Source organism: Haplochromis burtoni, unplaced genomic scaffold (assembly GCF_018398535.1).
Source record: "Haplochromis burtoni strain Fernald_Lab_line unplaced genomic scaffold, NCSU_Asbu1 Contig_185, whole genome shotgun sequence".
NCBI classification, from domain to species: Eukaryota; Metazoa; Chordata; class Actinopteri; order Cichliformes; family Cichlidae; genus Haplochromis; species Haplochromis burtoni.
The window spans coordinates 517537-543231 of record NW_024582546.1 but is presented as its reverse complement, the minus strand read 5'-3'; the positions used below and the strand labels follow the sequence as shown (position 1 = coordinate 543231).

The window sequence follows — 25695 nt, the reverse complement described above, 5'->3', positions numbered from 1 at the left end:
TGATTCATTAATGTTGAATTCTCTCGCAGCTGCTCTATTCCCATGTTGTTGCAGTATATTAATAACTAACCTCGTATTGTGGATGAATAATCTCAGTTGTTCTCCTGACTGAAGTTTGGCCCGTGTATAGCATCCTGCTATGCGATTGCATTTGTCCCTAACCACCAGAATCCCTCACGTTAACTTTTGATTATGTTACGGAAGTGGAGGAAGCGCAGTTTTTGGCTTTCCCCATATTTCAAAAGTGCTTCATCTCTTTGCCATGACTGACGCCCGGCATAATTTGCAGATGATGGTTGTAGCCGCTGCGATGCTTTCGACCAAAACAGGTGCAGCTTGATGACATCATCAACATGCGCTATCACAATAGAGCAATATAGTCAAAATCTCTATCGTTGGCCAAATTGATATAGTTTCTATCGTATATCGTTTACATCGCCCACCCCTAGTCTGGAGATAGACAAAAATTGTCATACCCAGATGAGAGGAAATTGGTTAGGATGTTCAGGAATTACCCCGGAACCCACAAGGCTGAAGTCTGCCATCAACTGGAAACTGCTGGAACACAGCATAGAGAGGGTGCCAACCAAGAAAAGAAGACCTTCGAGCTTGACTGAAATTAGCAAAGACAAACCAAATTCCTCCTGGATAAAAGTTTTATGGTCAGATGAGACAAAGTTGTCAAGCATGGTGTTAGTAGCATCATGCTCTGGGGTTGTTTTGCTGCTACTGGTACTTAAACATTACATAAAGTGCAGTACTGGAGAAGGAGGACTACCTCCAGACTCTTCAACTTCATCGCAAATCAACAGCTAGACAGCTGGAACTTGGACACATTTGGGTATTGCAACAAACATAAATCATTAGAATGGATGAAGCAAGCTACCATTATGGAACGGCTTCACAAAGCCCCAACCTTTCCACACTGGGATAAGAACATTTTAAAACATGCCCAAACTACAATGGCATTCATGCCTATGACTACAGCTCTAATAAATTTGACTGTGTCAATGGTTAAATGATAAATAAGTGAATTTTAAGTGGTTTAACAAACAAAACATTCCTGTGAAAATGGTGAGGTACAAAGAATTGCCTGAAAATGAGTGAAAAATCAGTACTATTATATGTGGTGAAAACACCACTTTTAAAGCATCCCCACCTCTTTTAATGTCTCACAGGAGCAGCACAGAAATTGTCACAGCCCATCTCAGTTTTCATCACTATATTCTCTCAGCAGAAAAGAGGATTGGATTTAAGCTATCTATAGCACCTTTGCAATCTCCTGGCAGCCTATACACACTTTCACTCATTGTCGTGTGTGCTATCCCACTGATAAGCCTGTATCTAACCTTACATATACACAATGGCTCCTTTACAAATTAATCACATAAAAAATATAATAAAATTGTTGAAGCCTGCGGCTGGTCCATATATCATTTTAAGAGTGGGGAGAGTGGAGGTTTGGGTGTGTGGGTGAACCTCAGAAATTATTCCAAGAAGAGCAGGCATGAGACACACTGGCCCAGCTTTTTGATTCATTTAAAGGTCTCAGAACTTACTCTGTATTGCCCAGGGGAGAGTTAGGCTGCTGAATAATGGATGCAAAACAAGGAAGACACTTTAAATGTGAGACTTCTTGTACTAATAATCAGAGTGATGCAGTGGCAGAGACTGTCTAAGAAAGCAAAAATTACACTGTTCTGTCCGCACTCTCCCTCGAGCCATTACAGATATAAGCATGTTTGAAAGAAATTTCTACATATGACAGGATGCATTTAATTGATTGTTGTATATCTGAAAGCTGACACGGTTTTCATAAAGAAATTTAGTTGTTTCTTGGAAGCTTATGCATTGTAAAACTTTATCTTGAAACTTGAGGCCAGGGCTATTTCTGTATGTGGGAAATTGCCCAGGGAAAAAGTTTACTGTCAACACCTCCATTGGAACAGGGAACACTTTATATTTAGCACTTTGATTTCAAAATACTCCCTGACAAAAAGGTTAGAACAGAAATTGAAGAAGTCATTTATAATAGGCAATGATTAAAATGATACTCTTTGAATACAAAGACGTACAGGCATCTTTTAAACACAAGAAAAGAGAAATTAAACACACCATCGTGTCTCCTATTAATAACATATGCTTGCAAGTATTGAGCAAATTTGAGGAATGAGATATAACTACATACATCAAATGCTTCTAATTTATTAATTTATCAGAATGTACTGCATAAATCTGTTTAACACACTACATTTAGTCCCATATTGTAAGATCAAAATATATACATATATACACATATATACATATATACATGTATATATGTGTATATATGTATACAGGCAGTGAGAACTGATAAAGATCTCGCTAAACAGCAAAATGTTTTGCTGTTATTTTTTATCAGCAAAATATTCTCATTTGAATTTATAGGCAGAGCTTTCGGCTATCAGGCTCCACTCCTGTGTAGCCAGCTCTCACTTTGAGTTCATGAAACAGACACCATCTCTCCTTTTAAGATCAGGTTTAAAAGTTTCCTTTCAGCTTAAGATTGTAGTGAGGGCTCCTTCAGGTGACCCTGAACCAAGCCTTAGTTATGCTGCTACAACCTCAGGCTGTTGGGGGAGCATCTATACGCCACTGTTCCATCACATTAACTTGTGTCCACTTTCTCCTGTAGCTGTTTGTTATATCTCTATGCTCTTATTCCCATTAAGCCCAAAACCATGAGATGACTGCTGCTGTGAACTGGGACTAAGTAATTTGTATGGAGGGAGGAAATGTTTGAAATCAGTCAGCTTAGTATGAATTAACCAGGATGTTTATTTTTAGGTTTCTAATAAGATCATAATTGTATTCATATTTCAATTCAATTCAATATTATTTACACAGCGCCAAATCACAACAACAGTCACCTCAAGGCGCTTTATATTGTACGACAGACCGTACAACAATACACACAGAGAAAAACCCAACAATCACATGACCCCCTATGAGCAGCACTTTGACGACAGTGGGAAGGAAAAACTCCTTTTTAACAGGAAGAAACCTCCAGCAGAACCAGGCCCAGGGAGGGGCGGGGCCATCTGCTGCAATCCGTTGGGGTGAGAAACATATCTCAGAAACACGTTTAAGATTTCACAGTGAGCTCACTTATTTAACCAAAAGTAAAAAAACAACAGTCCACTATTGTGTTTGCATTGTTTACTTTTTGAGTTTTGTGTGTTTTATTTATACACGTTCCCGTCAATCAGAACTTATTATCATGTTGCTTTTGCACTTATGATGTTGTTTCAAGAAAACAATCAGGTTCACTTTTATCACACTGCACTGTGCATTGCACTGTTCGGGGCGGCACCGCCAGCTCAGCAACTTGTGTAGACACAAGCAAGCAGGCAAAACAGGAGGATATAAAGATCTTCACCAATTTTCTAAAATAAGTAGAATAAAAAAAAAAACCCCAAAACAAAACACTGCGGATGAAGAATAATAATAAAAAAACCAAAAACAAATCAGACTACATCAGAAGTATTTCCAGGGGGCACTATGGCGGACGAGGACGGAGCACGCTGGTTTAGAATTGTGACTCATGATGTTGCTAAAGTTGGCTATTTATTAGTAGTTTTTTCTTTGTTTACAACAACTTTATGAGTCATAAACTGGTAATACGAAGAATGTCCTCACCATGTCCATTACATCATTTTTGTGTTATCAGGATGTTGTTCTTTTTTTTAATACTGTTTATGTGTTGTCAAAATAGTGAAGCTGTTTCATATAATAAGGTTAGTGTTAAACAAGGTTGTTGTTATTAGTATTTTTTAAAATGCGCTTTAGTTTATCTGAAGTAGACGTACATATCATGAACACTAACTTGTTACACAGTGTACACAGAGGATTTATTAGCCTTCCTCTCAGCAATAATCATTAGCACTTTGTGCAAGAAGAGAAATGTAAGAAATACATTAGATGTGGGCTGTTTATCTATTTTAGATTAAATAAGTAAATAAGATTATTATTATATTAGACTTAAGTTAAAATGAACAATAACAGGCGACTAATGAACAAGGTCTGCATATAAATGTGATTTTAGAGGGTATCCATCTAAAACCTTTCTCTGCTGAAGGCAGCTATGGTGAGGTGGGCATTAGCTAAGGCTGAGAGTGAAAGTTACAGATGCGACTTTTGCCTTTCTCTGTTTCTGGAGGCTCATTTTGCTTTTAGTTGTGAAATAAAACAAATTGATGGCCGGTTACAAATTTCACTCTGTTCAGAGGGAACACCAAATATACCAGACGATTAAGGCTGCGTCCACACTAGCCTGGATAGATTTACGTCTGAAAACGCTCCGCGTCCACACTACTCGTTTTCACAGAGTTGTGCGTCCACATTGAAATGGCTGAAAACGCTTACGTTCCAGTACTGCGCATGTGTGAAGCACAAGAAGATTCGGCTTGCTCATTTATGTCTGCCGCTTACTTACTTTCTGGCAAAATGTTGAGGAAAAGCACCGAGTTTTTTAAATGGACTAACAATGAGGTGGAGTTGATGCTGCGAGTAACACAAAAGTACAAAGTCGCAAAAGCGAGTGAGAATAAAAGAATTTGAAGAAAAGCTCTCTGGAGCATCTACAGACTGATATTAATCTTTAATAGGACTGCCCTCCACTATCTTGGTTTAACTGGTCACATGACTGCATCACATGAGTAAAATGTGTCATAATTTTGAAAAGGTCAGTTTTCACTGTCGGTGCTTCCGCGTCTTTAAATGTATTCATTTTCGACAGCGTTGTGCAAACGCTGCGTTTTCCTTGAGTGTGGATGGGAGGCCAAAACGGAGAGAAACCAAGTGTACAAAGCCTAATGGATACAGCTACGACAAGCAGCTTCACATTGTGGCAAATTACTCCGTAACTAAACTAAATCAGACTTCAAAAGCCTTCAAATACAGTTTTTTTCTTACAAAAAGCCTAAATTTACTGTAAGTCAAAGAAAAAAAAACAAAAAGAAGACTAGACTTAAACAAAATGTTGTTGTAGGCATATTCTGAAAGATGATAACTAATGTAAAAATAACAATAATCTATATTTTGTTGTTTTTTAGAATGTAATTGTAAAATACAATGATTTTCATATCATTTCAACCTTCTAATTAATCTGAGCTTTTATAGCAAAGCCTGACATATCTCAAGAGCAGCAGCATTTTATGTAACAGGTCATAATTATAACTGTATTAATATCAGCTCTCTTCAGGACTTCACCCGTCCAATGGAAGTCATGAAGAGAGCTGATCAATAAGTTCACTGCTAGTTAATATTTCCACTCAAAGCTGTGAGAAGAGCTGGTAGTTCGGCCTCGGCTCACCTGTCTCAGGGTCACACTGATGCTCGCAGGGATCCAGGAGGCGTCGTCCACACAGCTCGTTCACCCACGGCCCGCTGGCATTCTGCTGATAGTACAACAAAATCTGGGCCGGGTTGAGCCAGTCTGAAGCATCCAACTGGCTCCCCTGGAGCAAAATGAACCTTGACCCTGGGTAGGACAGAGGAAATGGAAGACACGGAAGAGAAGGGAACAGGAAAGAAATGTGAAATGGATAAGATGGTTGAAAAGGAGGACAAAGGTAATTGACGGGTAACGAAAAGATGACAGGAATGGAGACGGGGGGAGGGTGAAAAAGCAGGGATGAATGAGAAGGAACGAAAAACAGAACAGGACACATAAAAAAGCCTGACTTTGAACAAAATCTTCAAAGCAAATTATCATATTTATCATGTTTTTTTACCACTTATTTCTTTATATTTTCTATCATTTCTAAAACCATTTAACAACAACAGCAAAAAGACAAGGTTACAGCACATATTGGACCTTACAAGTGAAATATCTTCAGCTAAATATAATGACAGCAAGCACCACCTTTTAGTGAGGCAGTTTCTACGAGAGAAAAACAAATTAGGAAACCTTAAAATTTAATTTTTTGAAAAGAAAATGTGATTAAAAAATACCAGATTTAAAATGAAGTGGATCTGGGAAGAACATGAAAGCTTTATAAGACATTACTTGTTATTTTTAGTTTAAGAGCCATAGTGCAAACATGAAAGCTGCAAAATTGAAAAGCAAAACTTGTGATCACTCAGAAAGATTTAAACAGAGGAATATCCATAATCACACAAATAACATGTGTAAGGCATGATCAGCTGGATTTCCAAATGTACCTTGACGAGGTTGATGGTCCTGGCTGATTGAACCACATAACTATAACTGGGTGGGCAGTGAAAAACATTTGATTCTTGCTGTTTTTGTTGTTTTTTTTCTATTATTACTGTGGAGAAAATAGAAGCAGTGAGGGCAGAACTGGCATCTTCACCAAAACAACACATTCTGAAATCTTTAATTGTAAGAAAGATCTTTGCTACTTGAAATCGCATAAAGGTGACTGCTGCTGTGATTTCATGCCATAAAAAATTAATAGTTATTCATGACTATATATTTGCTTACAAACTGTATAGAGTAAATGCTGATGCAATACAGCATTTACAGTGCATTATATTATGTCAGTGAAAGCCAAATTGAAACAACAAAAACAGTTTTTGAACCAAGGTCTCAGGGTTTTTGTAAATCGATTGTTATAGCTGTCAAATTCATAACATTTAACATAATTCCGTGCTGTGCATCTCATCTCTATCACTCACATTGTTCAGTGTTTGTTTCTTTTATTTTAACAAAGTATGGCTGTCTGTGAAACAAATGTTCCCCGACCCTGAGAAGTCCTCCGCAGTGCTCCTCTTTCTTATTAGTGGTTGTTATGACACAAACAAAGCATCAGCTCAACGCTTTCTCTGTAATAATAAATGCATAATAATGATTATTGGCACGACTATGGGCCGACACGTAATTCTGAAAAGGTTAAAGATGAGAGCGTGCAGCTGTAAATGAGTTACAGTCGCGTTGTTTGTTTTCTATGTAAATTTCAAAGTTTGTGCATCTGATCAGTGGAAGTAAAACTGTTGAGCACTGGGCTAACATTCTGTTGCCATAATGCAGGATAATGAGGCGAGGACTGCCGTTGTTACTGCTGCTGTTTAATTTCAAACCTTTCTACTTATGCTTTAATTACCTCGTGGTTGAAAGCTGCAGCACACAACTTCCCTCTTAAAAGGTATAATCAATTAGTTCCATTGAATACACTTAAAGACTGAGGTCTCCGGGGGTTTACAGCTCAAATGCTGTAAACTAAAGGGAGCTCGTATGCAAAATGTTTTCTACTGAGTTTGTGACTGCCTGGGAAAACAAAAGCACTCTTCCATGTTCCAGGACACCTGACACAGGAGGTGTCTCTGGAACACTTGGTTCTGAGAGTTATCCGCTGTGTGATCTCCGTAAATTAGCAACAACGCTCACTGACCAAAGCACTGTCCATTTGCAAACACGGGTTGCACTGGGCATTTGCTAACCCAAGCATATTTAATGACTTGTTGGCAGGCTCTGTGTGCCCTAGTTAGCGCCGTCCTCTTTGATGATTCCCTTAGAACTAGAGCACACACTGCAAATGGCTGGACTCGTCCTGTTAGCTTAATTGTGGAGAGTCATAAAACTGCCTGGAAAAACTCTGAAGACACCAGCAGTGTTTCTGTTTTTATGACACTTTTTATGTTCTATTTGAGTTTTCTGGCAACTATGTATGCACTTTTGAAAGATGAAATGGATTTCTGTGTATAACATAAATGCTTTATATATGGTCTAATATACAATGAAGAATTCATTTATCAAAATAAGAAACTGTAGCCATCTTAATTGAGACATTCATCACATCGTGATGTTTGACTCTCACAGGGAGCCACGTAGGCCTGAACGGACTCCGAGACCAGAATTATTAACGTGAGCACCAGACTTAAGAGCAGAATGAATCGCCTGTGTGCAGCTCTTTGGTCACGCTTTAAATAGAGCAGTTATGTTGCGTTACTTTGTGCAAGTACATCACAAGTACAAAGAAAGATGGTGCTGGATTGCCATCCTCCAAAACCTTGGAATTTCTATATAAAAAAAAAGGCATGTTTAAAGGCTAGCACACTTAACATTACATTAAAATTTCACTCATTTGTGCCTATGTGCACTTTCATTGCTAGAATGGCAGTAGACTCTTGGTCTACTACTTGGTACTTTGCGCTTAACTTTTTGGATGTTTGCCTTCAAATTTCCCGAGGTTGACTCAAATGCCCAGGATCTGATGGATAAATATCTATAATGGCAGCATAATGGCAGCAGAGGCATGACCGGTAACATGAATCCCCAGCCACTACTCGGATGGGACTCTAGGCCACAGCATCGCTCCTTGAGATAGCTTCAGATGTAATTGGGAAACCTCTCACAGGAGGCACAGATGGTAAAAGTAAATCTATTTCCAGCAAATACAATCTGAGATGATAAACGTCAGCCACCTTTCTATTCCCGACTCTCCGAGTTAGTGATAGGAAGAAAAAGTTGGCCCTGTTCTTTGTTATGTATCTTGAAAAGCAGTAGATATTGTTATCCCACGTAACTACACAAACATCTTCAGATGATTACTTTCCCAGACGTGAAAGGCAAGGAGAAAGGTGTGACTCTATATTTTGGTACTTTTCTTTCAATATTTGAAGTCAGACACATGTGCAGCTGTTGGCATTAATAGCTTCTTTCCACAGCGGTGGAATCCAGATTTTCATCTGATTCACCGTGACATCAAATCAAGTCTGATGAGACTGTGGAGACATTTATGGAAACATCCTAAATCGATCGCAGTTTTGTAATTCAACAGGCGAATTCGCCATCTTTCATCTCTCCTTTCAAAGTTCCCTCCCTCGATGCCTCCCTGGAATTTTAATATCACTGGCAGGCCAGCGTGTACCACCGGAAAGCAGCAGCGTTTCAAATCAAATCAGACCTCTAGATGATAGATGAGCAAGCCTAGTCACAGTCTATAATATATCTGGACTGCCAGCTCACTTCAGTGACAGCTGAAAAATGCCAACGAGCCAGCAGGAGCCAACACTTGGCTCCCGTGGTGCTATTTTTTCTTTGCAGGTACTACATTGAAATTCATTAGCGAGGTGGTTCAACATATCAGAAAGTACCAGGGGAAGCGCGATGGAGGTTTGGCTGTGGGTGGTCATTGCGACCTAGCAACGATGCGCTCCGATGCTTTGAGGGCACATCTGTTGTGCGCTGCGACATGGGAAACCCAGGCAGAGGGTGGTCGACCTGGCATTTACCTTTGTCTTCGAGAGAGCAAAGCAAATCAGCAGCTCGACCACAAAGCACAGGCACTCGGTTAGCGAGATATAGTGGGCCGAACTCCCCGGAGAGTGACGAGGAAATGCAAGCTCAGCGCTCCCTGGGGATGTGCTTGGGAAAAGGCTGCATCCACAGTCCGTGGCTGGTGTAAGGCCTTACCATCAGCAATGAGGTGCTCCGGAACATGTAAGATTACCCGGACTGAGAGGCTGCAGGAGAGGTGAGAGGAGTAAACCAGGCCAATCACGCAGCTGATGACACTGATCAGAGTCAGGGTGGTCTTATTGATGGGGCTCCGTGGGGAACCTGCTGCTAGAAAGAAATGAGAGAGGGGGGGAGGAAGAAAAAGAAAGAGTAGAGAACTGTGAAGCAGATACCACACTTTTCCCCAAGAACCCCTCCATCAATACATGCACACTGTCACACAAACATGTACACACAATGGCTACACAGGGAGTCATTTTACAGTTATTTTACAAACAAGCAAACAAAGACAAAAAACCCCAACAACATGGGCCTAAACCCATAACAAGGTCGTTAGGATCCAAACCCTCAAGCCTCTGGGAAGTTGACACAAGGCACGGCTCAGTGGCACAGAAATACAGTTTACCTACGAAGGGTTTTAACATCCACGCTGGAATGTGTGGAGTGAAAAAAGAGAGAGGTTGTTCTTCAAACCTTCCCTCTTTCCTCCACTTTCCTTTGCCCCCCCTCCCCCGAAAGTGAGAACTCTCCCCTTATCGCTTTTGCTCCCCAGTGCAATGCAGAAAGTGTCAAAACTGACCCCACACCCACGCATACGTGCACATACACACAGAAAAATATCACAGTGACCTTGAATGTAGTCACGCAGGCTTTGTTTAAAGTGCCTCGTTTTTCACTAGCTGAATAACTCTAGATCCCATTGTCACTTTTAAATTACTCTGGCAGAACTTTTTCATTCAAAAAATGCCCAAGGCAATCCTTTAAACAAAAGCCAAAGTAGAAAGCTGACCTATCGCAAAATGTTTAAAGCTAGTTTATTTAATCAAGTAACTTACCCAGAAACTGGATGCAGGGCAGAATTTCACCCCTTTGACTTCCCTTTCAGTTATTTTTCAGATTTTACAAAACCTCTCTTCAGGGCACATTTCTGCCTTCTATATGAAAGAGGGGAATGTCTCATTCTTCACATCCTTCTCTCAAAATTTTCTATACATGAAAAACAACTTTTGTCATGCCACATGAGTCATCCTCTGCATCTAAACAACATAGTTCTATTCTTAAAGCTCAGTCTAATTAAAGGTGTTGGCTACACTTCTGGAGGCTTTGCTGTGTTTGTGACACCTGTGCACATGACGGGGGAATAATTGGCTTGGAGGCATCGTAACAGCTTGTAACGCCTTCCGACAGCAGCTATTATTTTGAGGCCAGTGTCACATTTTTTTACTTGAAAAAAGAAATCTTCTCTGTCTCTTTTCCACACCCCATTACTGTACATCAAAGTTGCAAGGACATGGCATGCTGACATATAAAGCATGCTGCACCACTTCACTATGACAGCATTTGCAGAGGATCCTGCTTAGAAATAATATTTGTGTGGAATATTATTTCAAAATAAGATGTTCTTTGGGTTGTAGATGCAACTAATGCCAAAATATTCTGTACTGAGGACCTCTGATCTCATCATCTTGTTTGATTTCCGTCAACAAGATTATATTCGGATGCACTGAGATCAGTTTCACATGCTCACAACCACTCTACACACACCTATGTATATCCACAGCATGTGCTTCCCTTGGGAGTCAAACTGATGAGCACATACAACACCAGAGCCATCCGCTATATGCACTGTAAAGGTGACTTGTCATGCGTCGTGGCGATGGTAATACCATCAGACGGCGAGATTAACTGTCTGTAGGTGTATGAGTCCTCCTTACCCCCTGAGCCCCACGCGCTGTTGGCATTACCATTTCTCATACCTCGACTCCGGCGGCGACTGCGGTTTGGGTCGGTGTAAAAGGCCAGCTGAGGCTCGCTGTCTGCCTCCGTCCCAGAGTCCCCGTCTGGGTTCAAGAATGTTGAACCCGCTGTTGGATTCACACAAAAAATACAAAAGAGTTCTGGACCAGTGGTGGGGAATTTGTCCTCAAGTTAGCTTCACAGAGATGGCAGGAAAAAGCCAAAACTCACGATCAACCCACTGCTGGACGACTTCTTCTTCTTCTATCATCTACTGATGTGTCGGCTCATTTGTAATAAAAATCAAGCTGCAACTTTGAGCACTGTGTTTTCCAGTTTTTCTTTAAAATACTGTGTTTAGTTTTTATTTTTTCCCCCAACTGACACATTTTGAATTAGCCACATCCATGAAACAGCACATTAAAAAGAGTGCATGCTGGCTCGATCTGAATAAAATACTGATGTCACCTGTGTTAAACAATCAGAAGTGCATGTTTGAGTTTGAGACTACTGACTATTGTTTTAGCCTCTACTTTCATTTTTACTGTTGTGCAGTTTGATATTATTGGTGCTTGTCAGATATTAAGATTTGAAAAGTACACAGACGTATCAGGTGAGTTTCTAAAATTTCTAAAATCAGGTAAATCTAACTCCAGATGAACAACAATACACATCACTATTTATTTAACACGAATTAAGCCAAAATGTAGAAGCAGCATATGTGCAAATTTAAGGGTAACTAGCTGCAAATCAAATGAACTAGATGAACTGATCAGTGAGCATGAGCACCTCCATAAATGCAACATGACAGTTTTGGCCAGTTTGCAGGTATCTTAAAGAAGCAACTGTTCCAGCCATAAATCTGGAAAATCTGGTTGTGAGGCCATTTTTAAACAATTTGAAGTCATTCTACTGTGGAAAACATAATGTGGTCATTATGTACCTTATTGGTGTATCCATGATGCACAAGGCTGGTTGTGTTCATGTTTCTTCCAAGGAAATATCAGGAATACATAAAAACATTTCAGCACTTTGCCTTTTTGTGTGATTCTAAGATAGCACTACACTACAATTAAGACCCTTGGAGATGTTTTAGAGAGAACTATATGAGGAGGAACCAGTCACTTGGAAGCAATAACAGCAAACTAAAATGCTTTTAGTAGAAACCATTGAATTTGTATCACACTGTTATAATGCTAAACTTTGGTTAGCTTGACAAGATCAAATTAAGACCACTGATCAACTAGAAGCAAAAAAATTCTTTCTGCTGTTTCTTTGCTAAGGACTGCGAATTAGTGGGTGCTCCTAAGCACTACTGTCCATGGGTTTTATGGTGTGTACTTAGTATAATGTAAAATGCCAGGACCGCTCTGCATCAAAAGAGAAAAAAACTGGATGCACAGGCTTATGATTTTCTTTTTCTGACTTTGACTTTACAAAAACACAAAGCACATTTCCTCCATCAGATACAAAGATGTACTACAAACCCTTTACAGCACCCTGTTTTACTGTCTATATACACTCAATATATCTGGTTGTTCAGTCTGACGTCACTAGCCGTGTCTGGGTCTAAACTCCGCTGCAGGTCCATATATCAAACGATCACTATGGCATTACTGAGAGTTGAAAAACTGTCTAAAGTCTTTCATCTTTAATAAAATGATCAGCGTTCTGCTCTACCAGGTGTAACAATTGAGTTTAACATCCAGGCATCCATGAAAACGGAATTTATGACATTTAACGGAGTTAGAAGTTAGCAGGGAGTTAGCTCGCTAGCTTCTATCTAAATACAATATAGCATGTCCTGACTGCGGGGTTTTGGAAACAAATTAAAACGTACAGTTCTGTTATCACTTCCAACATAAATGAAGACAGAAAACGAAACAGCAGTGATGTTTGTAGGGTTACTGAAGTTGGGCTAGCTGGTATATAATGATGTGCTACGTGACCGCTAGCGACACAGCTATGTTAGCATAATATGAACAAGCTAACTTTTTTTCCACTCGATAAAAGTTAACGTGAGTGTTCTCGGTGGTCAGGAACAAATGTAATCGCATGGCAGGACGCTGTAAAAGGACCAAACTTAAGCCAGGAGAACAACTGAGATAATCCATCCACAATACGAGGTTAGTCATTCATATACTGCTGCATGGGCTGGGCTGTAGTTACATCCTAAGGTTTTAAAAACTGAGCTTAAATAAATGATTAGCGGTAATAAAAGCCGAGGGAGGTCAGCAGTGATCACTGACTGTTTTAGGAGCTTTTTGAGATCAAATATAAGAAAATACATAACATTAAACATGTTAACAACACAAAAGCCATATTAAACGCAGACTACTTTAGACCCGGAAGTAGGATTCGTCGCGTCATCACTGAACAACCGGATACTCATTTAATAAAAGTAAAGATGGCAACACTTGTAAATATCTAAAGGTGAGCTATTGTGCTCACTTCCAGCATCATGATTTTACTCTTGTATTCTTCAGTAGCTGGGAATGATTCACAAATCAATAATCCTTAGTTATTTTATCCTGGGACTTTGGTTGGTCGTTGGCTGAAACAAGCTGTTTTACTTCTTCTCCCTGTACGGGCATAATCGCTTCAGGCTAACTTTATACTCGCTGTCCTGGTAAAGAAATGGTTTACCAGTAAATAAGCGGGTCTCCAGTGCTTACAAGGTGAGCTGTGTGACTTGACCGTATGAAGGGTATCACATTTATAACATCACAAGCAGCCAAAAGAAGGAGAAAATGTGTGAAACAAACATCTCACTTAAAGCAGGATGTGAAAATAGATGTGTCTAAAGATAATGTAAAAAAGCCACATAAATAAGCTATTACGTGTTGACTCAAGGCTCAAAGCCTGAGGGCTGAACTGTGTGACACTGTTTCCAAGCTCATTCATTTCAAAGTATACATGAAGCAACAATGAGGCAGCAAGTAATATAAAAAACATAAACACTAAAGAAATACATGAAAACACACAACATATACTTTAGCTAGACAATCTCAACATGACTCCTGTTTTTCTGTGCTACATATTTTTCCTACACTGGAGGGAAAAACACAATCCATAAGACTTTGTCTCTACAAAGAGGAAGAGTGCAAAGTAAATGTTAAATAAAAAGAAGACTGTTCAGCTTTATCTGGGAGGATAATCCTTCTCATAACATCCAGTCATTAGACTGTTATTAAAGCTAATGCTCTTAAGTATGAGGGTTGATTATACAGTAGGTGCAACACTTAAAAATAAACAAACTCTTCTCGCACAACAATATACCCACAGTGCATTTCAGCTGAGTGTTTTAGCTGAGGCATTAGCTATATTTAGGGGGCATGTATTGAAGCTTGTCTTACAAGTGTTAGCGGATTGCGAATCAAAAAGTGAGGGGGAAAATCCATCAAAGCAGCAAAGATTTGCTGCCTCAGCGGGACGTGTGAGAATCGAAATAAAATTCATGCTAACGTTGCTCTGTGACAAGAGCTTTAAAAATCCCCAACCAAGAGGCGGTGTTTGATTAAACTGGAGACGATCCCTCAGAAACAATGGGCCAATGAAAACACAGTTGGCAGCGATGTCAATGTGGCAAACGCAGAAGGACTTTTTCATGACAGCGGCTTCATCAGCTTTTCATATTGTTGGGTTTTTTTGAACAATGCGCGCAAGATATGAATGTGCAGCGTAAATATTATTGGCAGCCATGACTATCTGACAGCACAGATGTTGGCGTTTCTTACTTCAGCCTTTTTAGATGACACCATTGTTTCTGCAGTGCTTTCCACGACTGATTTAATAATGAGGAATATTCACTGCACACTTTCCCCCCAGATATGTCTGCTGGCTGGAAACAGAGTCCTCTGGAACATTATTCAGTGTGCGCAACTAAAACTCTGTGAAGACAAATTAAATCTCTATGCCCTAAAGTAGGAAGAAGGAGGTGGGAAAAAACATCAAGCACACAGGCATGCTTGAATTACAAGTTTCACCAAAAAATATTAATAAAATTGAAATTTAAAATAACAAAACCAATCTACTGTGTTTTTATCATGCATGTTTTTTTGGTTGCAACATCCTCCCAGACAGTCTTGGCAACAATGTTTGCACTACAGCTGGGGGATGAATTTAACTACATAACAAGAATCATCCATAATTCACATTAAGAGCATCACTGCTGCTTTATTCATGTGGATATGTACATGTACTCATTTCAATGAATTATCTTATAGGCTGCTGCAAAGCCTCAACAAAGATGGAACACATCAGCGCTTCAGCACTGTCACCATGGGTGGACTTTAACTGTTACTGGCCAGTTTGAGCAGCATATTTTTAGATGTAAGAGCAAATTTACATTTAAATTAATATTAAAGACAACACAAAGGAAGTTGAAGATTTGAGTAAATGTATGTGCTTAAGCCAAAGTCTAATAGAGGCCTTTTGCTGAGGACTGATGTCACCGTGACTGGATGAGAATAAATGTGGAGATTGACAGGAGCAAAAATTAAACAAAGAAGATCACCTTACTGTTACAGCAGAACAAAGGCTAATCATATTTGGCAGTAGTGACTGCTATCGCTAGGTCAATATTGAACCATTCATTTATATATCCAGCAGAATACCAGTCACCTGACTTTGCAGTGCATGCGGGAAACTTTACATTGCTGAGAAGACAAAAAAGCTTGCCTACACAATTCCCAGTCTCTTAAATAAAATAAAAATGTAATAGCACTTGTGTTTTCCTAATTCTCAGTTTGGTTCCTGTTCATATTTTGCTGTTCTCTTCCCCCTGTCTCTAGTGTTTCATGTTTCCCTCCATGTGTTTGCTTCTTCCATATATTTGTCTCTTTTTTGTACTAGTTTTTGTCTTTTCTCACCTTTATTACTGTCTGCTCTGCCTTAATTGTATTCACCTGTTCATGTTAGCTTGCTCTGTTATGTCTGTATTTCTTTCTTTGTGCTCTTTATCCCATGTGTCATTTCGTTGTGCCATGGATAATCCCTCATTTGTTTTTACTTTCTGCTGTGCTTTGCTTTGTTTAGTATGTGTGTGTGTGTGTGTGTGTGTGTGTGTGTTGACTTTTGATTTGGTGAAATCATATTGTTCAGTAAAGCTTGCTCTTAGTTTTGCATAACTGTCTTGACAGTAAATAATAGCAGCGATAGTACAGTCTTCCTCTTTGTAGAGAGACAGTGCAGTAGCATTTTGACAGCTTATGCAGTAGCAGACAGCAGTGCCATAGTGTAGTGGTTAACACGTTTGCCAGAATACATTTGGAGAATGCAAAAAGCCCAAGCAAAGACCAGGAGGAAATAAAACTCTGTGGAAGGATTCAACCCAGTATCACAGCAACTTGTGTAATAGTGTGTATTAGACAGACACGCATGCTTAAGTAAGTAGTGCAGTAAGCTACAGCACCAGCAGAGGGAGATATTTAAACATTGCTAACACATTTACATGAAACTACATATCAGCCACCGAGCTTTATTGTGGCATAGACGGAGCATGGATTGTACTTGGTCACTAGCGACTTGTTGGCTTGTAATTTCTTCACTCCTCCTGCTGCTACTGCGGATCTACATGCTGTGGCAATGAAAGAAAGACTCTTTGCAACCAGTTACAGTTGCCAGTTGCCTTATGTTGTTTTGTTTTGTTGCTCCCAGTAGAGTACTGAGAAAAAGTGTTTCAGAAAAAGCCATTTCTTTATATTTTGCTAGAAAAATGGGAAATAGGCAGAGTGAGTGACTGAGCACGGTTGTACAACTCTAACAAGCTTGACTATATAATAAGAATCATTAATCCATGACTGATAGTGTTCCATTGTGTGGCTTTCTAGCCGGGTATGCTTTATCCCTAGACTCCAGTCTCAGTGTGTTTGGTATCACTGTCATCCTGATAAATGAAACCATTGCCACAAACTTTCCAGACGGTATTTCATGATGGAGAAATACTTTTCTGTTTTCATAATTCCATCAGTTTGGACAGGCTAAAATGCACGACAGCACCTCCACTGTATTTTACAGATTGATACTTACGGTTGTAAATCTGTATTGACCTGCTCCGTACACATTGATGACTTGAACCACAAATTTGGATTTATCACTCAACAGGACCCGCTGACACTGATTTCCAGTGTGTAATTTGGTGTTCCCTAGACTTTTTTTCAGTCGCTTAAGAATGGCTTCTTGACAGCCATTGTGACCACTTCCGAAGAAGCTTCAGTGACTTGTAGATGGGTCAACTGAAGGCAGATGCATCTCTCAGGTCCTGTGTCAGGTCTTTGCTGTATTTTCAGATACTGGTCATCTGCTGTATATTGTCTTTAGGCCTGGCACCTCTTTTTCTGTTTAATTGTCCAGTTTCCTAATTTTGTTGGTGGAAAAAAATACTATTTTCTTCCCGTCAAACTGTATTACCTTCGGCATTTTTCAAGATTCAGCTGAGGAAAGGGGAAAACATCATTTGTTTTTGTGACACGCCACTAGCAACAAAGACACAATTTAAAATAGTTTCTGTGCTGAATTGTCTGTTATGCATAGACACAAGTGGTTTATCTTCAGTTAGGTGCCTTTTCAATGCCTGAATGATTCATGGATGTATTTTGCAAAGACTAAAGTAAGTCTGAAAGTGGAATCGAAATGAACAACAGCAAATATACAATGAAGCCTAGGCAAACATGAGAAGTGGTCCCACATCCCAGACTGTGGGGTAATGAGGGTCACAAGGACCAGATGTGTACTTCAAATTCTGTCAAAAAGTAGATACAGCGCCTTGCCACATTCTGAATGTCTAAAGTTAGGAAATGTGACTTTAATTTGGGAGAGGGATAGTGTAAGTTACGGTCTAAGTCAGACAACAGTCTAAGATGAAGGAATTAACTGAGCTGAAGAACAGTGAGGCAAAAATGTCAGGGAAACCATAACGGATCCTTAAAATGAGCAAGTATTGAGGAACTGTCACATCCAGGCAGAATCAATGACAGAAACTCAGAAAGATCATTTAGGAAAAGGGAACCGTTTGATAGAATAGACTTTAATCCCCGAAGGCATTAAGAAATACATTTATGTAGTGATTTTTTTGCTGTTTCTGGGTTACAGTGATCGTGTCTATTATTGCTGTTTGTAGAATGTTCCATATTCTTTCAGTACAATTTTAGTGAATTTATGTAATGTGTTAATTATTTGATTAACTGGGATTTAATGCATAATTTAATTCAGAAATATTAAAATATAAAGAGGGGAAAAAGTGTCCCAAGACACTGCTAAATAGCCCACAGTGTCAAGACTCCCAAAACACTTACTGTCTACATATGTAAACAGCTAGGTATAATTTTCAGCCCATTCAATAGGGAACAGCTTCTAACTTGGGCACACACAACAGATTTTATATTTGTAAGGTTTTTATAAAGTGAGCAAACTCCCGTCACATCAACCGTACTAGACCATAATTTACAGTATTACAAAAAGGTTTGAATTTTCAGGTTTACAAAAACTACAAATGGAGCCTTTGAGTTATTCTCTGAACACCTGAATAGTGCACAGCTGTCAAGGACTGCTTCAGGTTTCAGAGAGAAAAGAACATAAAAGAAGTGCTGGCTAGAATGTAATAGTTCTACACTAGAGATAACTTAAAGTAGTTCAAAGTGCAACAGCATGTCTCTCTGTGAAGACGATCCAAGGCAGTTAGGAGAAAATGTACCTTACAGCGTTTGCTAGGAGTTCATGCTGACTGACCAATGGCATAGAGCTAGAATTGATTAAAAGAAAAGGATCAGAGGGCTGCAGGAAAAACATGTGACATAAAATCATGGCCCAATGAAACTTGCTGAATGTAAAGAATGAGATTTCCATACTGGATTGTTTTGGGCCCAGGTTAACTATGACCACCATCCTTTTAGCCTATGGTCAGCGGTCAACAGGGTGGAAACTGTGCAACTGTTGGCTGGAGACAATGAAAAAAAGGGGGAAAGGCGTGTTAGGAGTAAACGAAAGAGAAGAAAAGGCAGGAGTTGGTGATGAGAGTAAGGACGTGTATATGTAGAGACTACAGCTGATAAAAGGAAAAAGCTAGCTGTGTGCAGAAGACTGGGTGGAACGCAAACAAGATCAGAAGCACTGGAGGTGGATTCAAACCATATATATGTATATGTATATGTAAAACCATATATATATGTGATATACACAGGAAGAGAATTTTAGTACAATACTATTCACATAGGAAGACTATGTGAATAGTATTGTACAGGTGAAGAGCGTCAGACAGGATCATGAGTTTAAAGCTGGAAGTCGAAAAGGGTGATGTTGAGTGTTGTCTGTGCATGTGTTCCACAGTTTGGATGCCAGTTAGAAGAGAAAGAAGAATGGATGAAGAGGTAAAGAGTGACATCAGGGAGAGGAGAGCAGTGATTGGATCAGACTTCAATGGACATGTAGCAGAAGGAAACAGAAGTCATAAGGAAATCTTGGATAGGTAAGATGTTAAGCAGAGAAGGACAGAATCTGAAAGAGACAGAAGACTGCAAGGTGGTGTAGCTAAGCAATATCAGGTGTCCAAGGTAGGAGCAAGGATTAAATGGTGGAAGCTGAAGATGGAAGAACGTTACATAGAGTTCAGGGAGGAGTTGAGGAAGATCTTGGGTGGTAGGAAAGAGTTAGCAGCTAACTAGGAAAGTATAGCTGAGAAGCTAAGGGAACTGCCAAGAGCCTGTTTGGTTCCTCTAGACAGAGGAAAGAGGACAAAGACACTTGTTGGTGGAACGAGGAAGTACAGGAAAGAATTCAAAGGAAGAGGTTGGCAAAAATAAAGTAGGATAGTCAAGGAGATGAAGACAATAGACAGGTATACATCAAAGAGAGAGGTGGCAACGGTAAAGGAAAAGACCCTAAGTGAGTTGTATGTGAGGCTGGACACAAGAAAGGAGAAAAGAACTTATATCAGTCTGCCAAGAAAATTGACTGCGTGGGAAATAAAGTTAAGGTGGTTAAGGATAAAGATGGAAATATACTAACAAGTGAAGATAGTTCTTTTAGAAGATGGAAGGAGTACTTTGAGTAGCTGATGAATGTGGAAAATGAGACAGACAATGGATGGAGGAAAGTTAGTGAATTAGAATGTGCAGAGGATTAGTAAGGTTGAAGTGAGGGCAGCTACATGACAACGATGGGGGAGTGGAAAGGCGACTCGTCATAATGACCTATCTCTTGAGATGTCTAAAAGAGTGGGCGGTGGATTTTTTTAACCAGATTGTTTAACCTAATGTTGCAGAGTGAAAGGAGGCCTGAGGAACGGAGACGACGTGCACTGATATTCAAGAATAAAGGTGCTGTGCAGAGCTGTTTTGTAGTCTAGTCAAAATGTTTGTGAAGGTTCTCAGTCATCCAGGTCATCGTAGTCTAAGGAGCTTGGAAAGAAAAGCGTCTGGACTTCTTAGGTTGCTTGAAGACGTTTCACCTCTCATCCGAGAAGCTTCTTCAATTCTAGGGTAAATGGACCGCAGATGGACTCAGCGGACTCTTTCGAGGATGCCAATGTTCACATTTTGGACAGAGAGGACAGATGGTTTGAAAGAGGAGTGAAATAAGCCATTTATGTCCACTGTGAGCGACCATCTTTGAACAGAGGCGGTGGCTTACGACACCAACTGTCTGCCATCTATAATCCAGTTTTGAGTTCCCTTCCCAGACGGCTTAACGCCCACTCACACCCTGGGCCATCTGACCTCCGGAAATCACATGACAGGATGGGGCCAGGTTTCACAATGAGCTCAACCGAAACCCTGGCTGATTGTGACCCACACCCGCTTTCACACCTTGGCTCTTGTGATTAGGTAGAGGATCATCAGGGGGTCCTTTTGTCCCTCTTTGGGGGGATACTCCCATGGGGTTTAAATCTGGGACTCTCCACCATTTTACCCTAGAACTGAAGAAGATTCTCGGATGAGAGGTGAAACGTCTTCAAGCAATCTAAGAAGTCCAGACGCTTTTCTTTCTAAGATCCTTAGACTAATCTAGTCAAAGTCCGGCCTGTAATCCAGGATACACTGACCTTAAACAGGCAATTCATGCTTGAAAACTTTCTAATGTGGCTGAAGTAAAACAATTCTGGAAAGAAGAGTGAGCAAAAATTCCTCTGCCATGATGTGAAAGACTTATTGGCAGTTAGAACTTCTTGGAAAGAAGAATTGCTTGATTACAGTTCTTGGTGCACAACAGTTCTTAGCTTTAGGGGACAAAAATGAAAGCACTGTACATTTGTTAAAAAGATGCGGCTTAAAATGTAACAGTGTGACTCGCAGTGGAGAAAAAAAGCAACTCCTGAAGAAGACTCATCCTTGCACAGCAGGCAACTTTATATCTTAAAACTGAGCTGAAGGTGTAGTGCTTAACACTGCTACAAACACAAGTTAGACTGCTTTAAATGTTCACTGCAGGATGTTCACCCACAACCCAGCATGCACAGCAGAGACAAGTACCTCTTATAAACCAAAATGATATCCAGTGCTAGAATCGGGCAGCTGAGAGAATAATGGCACCAGAATGACAATCTGCCCTGACAGAGGAAGTGGACAAAAACAAGCATATCCAGACGATAATAATATCACTGCAACTGGAACAAGAGTGCTCATCTCAAGAATAGCTGCTATGAAAATAACTATTTGCAACAACAATACAACCTATACAACCTTTTACCAGTGCACATATAATTTGTTTTTCCTAAAGGAAGAAGCAAAATCATGATATTTGAGCAAGATCTGCCCAAATGTAATATCCAAAGAATACTAAATCTTGCTTTCTGCTCTAGAAAGCCTTTTTTTTTAAATTACTTATTAAAAAAATTAGGGCAATTATAGATGTGTGTTTTTAGTTACATGAAACCACCCCCCAAAAATACGACTCCAAATTAAAATGCCAAACCTTTCCAAAAGAAAAGCTAACAAGAAGCTAACCAAAAAGTTTACAGCTCCCAACATAGATGACTTATTATTATAAAATAAAAAAAATGAGTTCCTAACTATGATGCAGTGTTGCAAAAGCACTGTTCAGTAGAATGACAACTATATAAGGAAAAGAAGGATGTTGCAGGAGAGCAAATGCAGTGGATCCTATAATATATTAATAACAAGGGAGAAAAAAGTGATATTTGAAGGCATTGCAGTACCAAGGCACAGCTGCTAGCCTGTGGCTAACCCTCTGTACTTTTGTTATTGCCACAGTAACTTGGCAGGCAGTGTTAAAATAATAACTGGCAAACACACACACACACTTACATCCCGTACAATTAAAATGGCAAATTCTACGTTCAATTAACACTTACAAATTTACAATGAAGTATAAATTGCATGCATTGAGAGTTTGCCTGTTATACCAAATAAACTGAAGCTACAGAAATAGATTCATTTATTTATGCATTTATGTATTTTGTGTAGCAGATTTAATTTGGCATAGTCTGATCATCCTACCTCTGGTGGAAAATTTGAGATTTTAAGACACTACTAAACATTTCAGCAGCAAAAACAATCAAACCTAAACCCGCAAAACCTTTATCCTTGATCCTAGTCCCCAAAGAGCATAGACTAATGATTTAGCAGCTTCTTCTGCCCTTTTGTTGTAATTTAGTGGTGGCAATTTGATAAGATTCTACAGCACAGTATGTGACAAGATAGTTTTTGTTAACTAGTAACCAAATGCAGCAAACAAAAAAACAACAACAACAAAATAAATAAATAAATGCCATTTGATTAGATGTTTGTGTCTGTAGAGCAGATCGTGTCAGGACAAATAGCTTTCATATCAAAAAGTGTTTGACTAAGTTATACTTTCAATGTCACAATGATACCTCACTATTAATATCTGACATGTTATATGACAGGCTTTTAATGTAAGTCTCAAAATAACAATAATGAATGTCTCTATAGAGATTGATAGACCACGTGACTTTCGCGCATAGGGCATTTGCGGGTCTTACTATTTTCCTCTATCTTTCAGTCTCCATCTGTGAAATATTTGGAATCCAGTCTTTAAGTCTGACATCACTAGCCATGTCTGGGCCCAAACTCAGCTGCAGGTCCCAAAGTCAAATGATCCCTGCAGCATTAGTGAGAGTTAAAAACTGGTCTAAATTCTTTCATCTGTAATAAAATGATCAGTGTGGCTGCTCTACCAGGTGTTACAATTAAGTTTTACAACCAGGCATCCATGAAAACAGAATTTATTATATTTAACGGAGTTAGAAGTTAACAGGGAGTTAGCTCGCTAGCTTCCATCTAAATATAATACACCATGTACTGACTGAGGGATTTATGAAACAAATTCAAACGTACAGCTCTTCCAACATAAATGAAGACAGGAAAGTAAACAGCAGCGACGTTTGTAGGGTTACTGAAGTTTGGCTACCTGGTATATAATGATATGCTACGTGATCGCTAGCGTGACAAAGCTATGTTAGCAAAATATAAACAGTAAAGCTGGAGGACGAACGCTAACGAACTGAGTTTTTTCCACTCAATAAAAGTTAACGTGAGGGTTCCTAATGCTTAGGGGCAAATGCAATCGCATGGCAGGATGCTGTAAACCAGGGGTGCCCAATCCCAGTCCTCGAGAGCTACCGTCCTGCAGCTTTTAGATGCATCCTTGTTCCCACACACCTGAATCAAATGAATGGCTTGTTATCAGGCCTTTTCCAAACATGATGGCATGCTGAAGAGGTAATCAAACCATTTGATTCAGCTGTGTTGGAGTAGGGATGCATCTAAAAGCTGCAGGATAGTAGCTCTCGAGGACCGGGATTGGGCAGCCCTGCTGTAAACGGACCAAACCTCAGTCAGGAGAACAACTGAGATGATCCATCCACAATATAGTGCTGCATGGGCTTGGCTGTAGTTACATCGTAAGGGCTTAAAAACTGAGCTTTAAAATGATTAGCGGTAATAAAAACCGGTCTTTAAGTGATTCATCACGTCATCACTTAAAGACCGGATAGCCTACAGGCCTGGGAAAATCATTTTCTTTAGTATAATAACAGGATTTGCCCAGAACTAAATCCACCATTGTACAATCAACAGTTGGTCATCAAGGCTGATAATCCATAGATGTATTCAGATGTAAACAAGAAGCACTCTGTAAGAATCAGGCTCATTAGCTTTTCTAGTGTTTGAATGCAACAGCATCATTGTTATCATTAGCCCTATCAGTGCTTTCACTGTCAAATCAAATGGCCTAAACAGCTAGACTAAGTCAAGCAATGCCATCCAATGAAAAGATACTGTCAAAATACTCATGTCTGTTATTATCCCCACGTTTGCCCTGTTATCCTGTGGGTAAGAGACAATGCTGAGGGCAAGCCTCGTTATGCATGCAGAAGTACAATAACTTTAATGAAACATTAACCTTATCCAACAATTTAGACAACATTAACTTAATTATGGTGTATGGTCCATCGCTAATTAGGAATAAATTATGCACCCACTCAGCAATAATAATCATGAAATACTGATGGGGGCCGCAGGCCTGGGCCCACTCCTTTCACTCACTCTGACATCCTTTTCTCCCATTTGGCAAATCTGGCACTTTTAGTTGCTGCAGAAGTAACTCTGGAGTCCATTAAATGTGCTGACATATGGAGTGAAGGGAGACACTGGGGCATCTTCAGCAAAAATTGAATGAGTCCTTACCTTACCTGCCTTGCACATGCACCGAAGTTATCCACTGAGGACAACAATAGCTCTGTCTGTGCATATTTTATGACAAAGATGAAAATAGTTGACTAGAAACACCAACAACAGCGACTCAAAACTGCATGAAGCACATCTAATTGCCTGCTTAGACAGCCTCATTCCTATGCAGCTGGCTTTGGAGAATACTAATCTCTACCTGGAAGCACTAAAATTGTAAAATTGTGTATGTGTGTATGTATGTGTGTGTTTTGAGTGTATTAGGAAGCAGCAAAGCCTTCTATTTCTTTACTAAGCTGATATTACCAATGCTGATACAACAAATATAATGTACGCAAATGGATTTTTTATTTCTTTACTTCATGCTTGCATATTCTTTTAGCTTTGCAACTAAATTGATCAGAATTAGTCCTTTCTTTTCTTTGTAGGAGCATTGAGTTCTGGTGTCAGTAGACAGGCTGACTCTGAATAAAGCAGAAGATCAGTAGATGATCAGTGGGCGATGAGCTGACTATTTGAGATATCAAAGACCTAGAGGGGTTAGATCCATCTTTTGCCACAAAACACACTTTGAATATGTACATAGAACTCCAAAATGTTAACATTACTTAGAAGTTAGGTCTCCAGCCCCTGCAGGGCTTAAACAAAAATAAAAACCATTCACAGTCACACCTACAGCCAATTTAGCCCTATTAATTTAGCTCATGCATTTCTGCGACAGAATGACTATGAAAGGAAGCTGAAGTACCGTCAGAGAGCCGAAGCAAGCAATGGGAGAGCATACAAACACCACAGAGAAAGACCTGGGTCGGCTGGTGTACTCAAATCCAA

At 39.6% G+C, this 25695-nt stretch overlaps 1 protein-coding gene across 8 annotated transcripts in view; it reads right to left on the bottom strand.

Annotated features, from left to right (window-relative positions):
• Positions 1–25695, bottom strand: part of astn1 (astrotactin 1) — a 487501-nt gene that overhangs the window by 296555 nt on the left and 165251 nt on the right. For 2 of the 8 annotated variants that reach the window (XM_005936984.3, XM_005936985.3), the window contains exons 6-8: positions 11179–11328; positions 9419–9571; positions 5354–5521 (exon numbers count right to left, since the gene is read on the bottom strand). In XM_005936984.3, the coding sequence (XP_005937046.1) occupies positions 5354–5521; positions 9419–9571; positions 11179–11328 (471 nt within the window). The remainder of the gene's footprint in view (positions 1–5353; positions 5522–9418; positions 9572–11178; positions 11329–25695) is intronic. The other 6 variants (XM_042225858.1, XM_042225860.1, XM_005936986.3 and 3 more) reach the window with 5 other exon arrangements.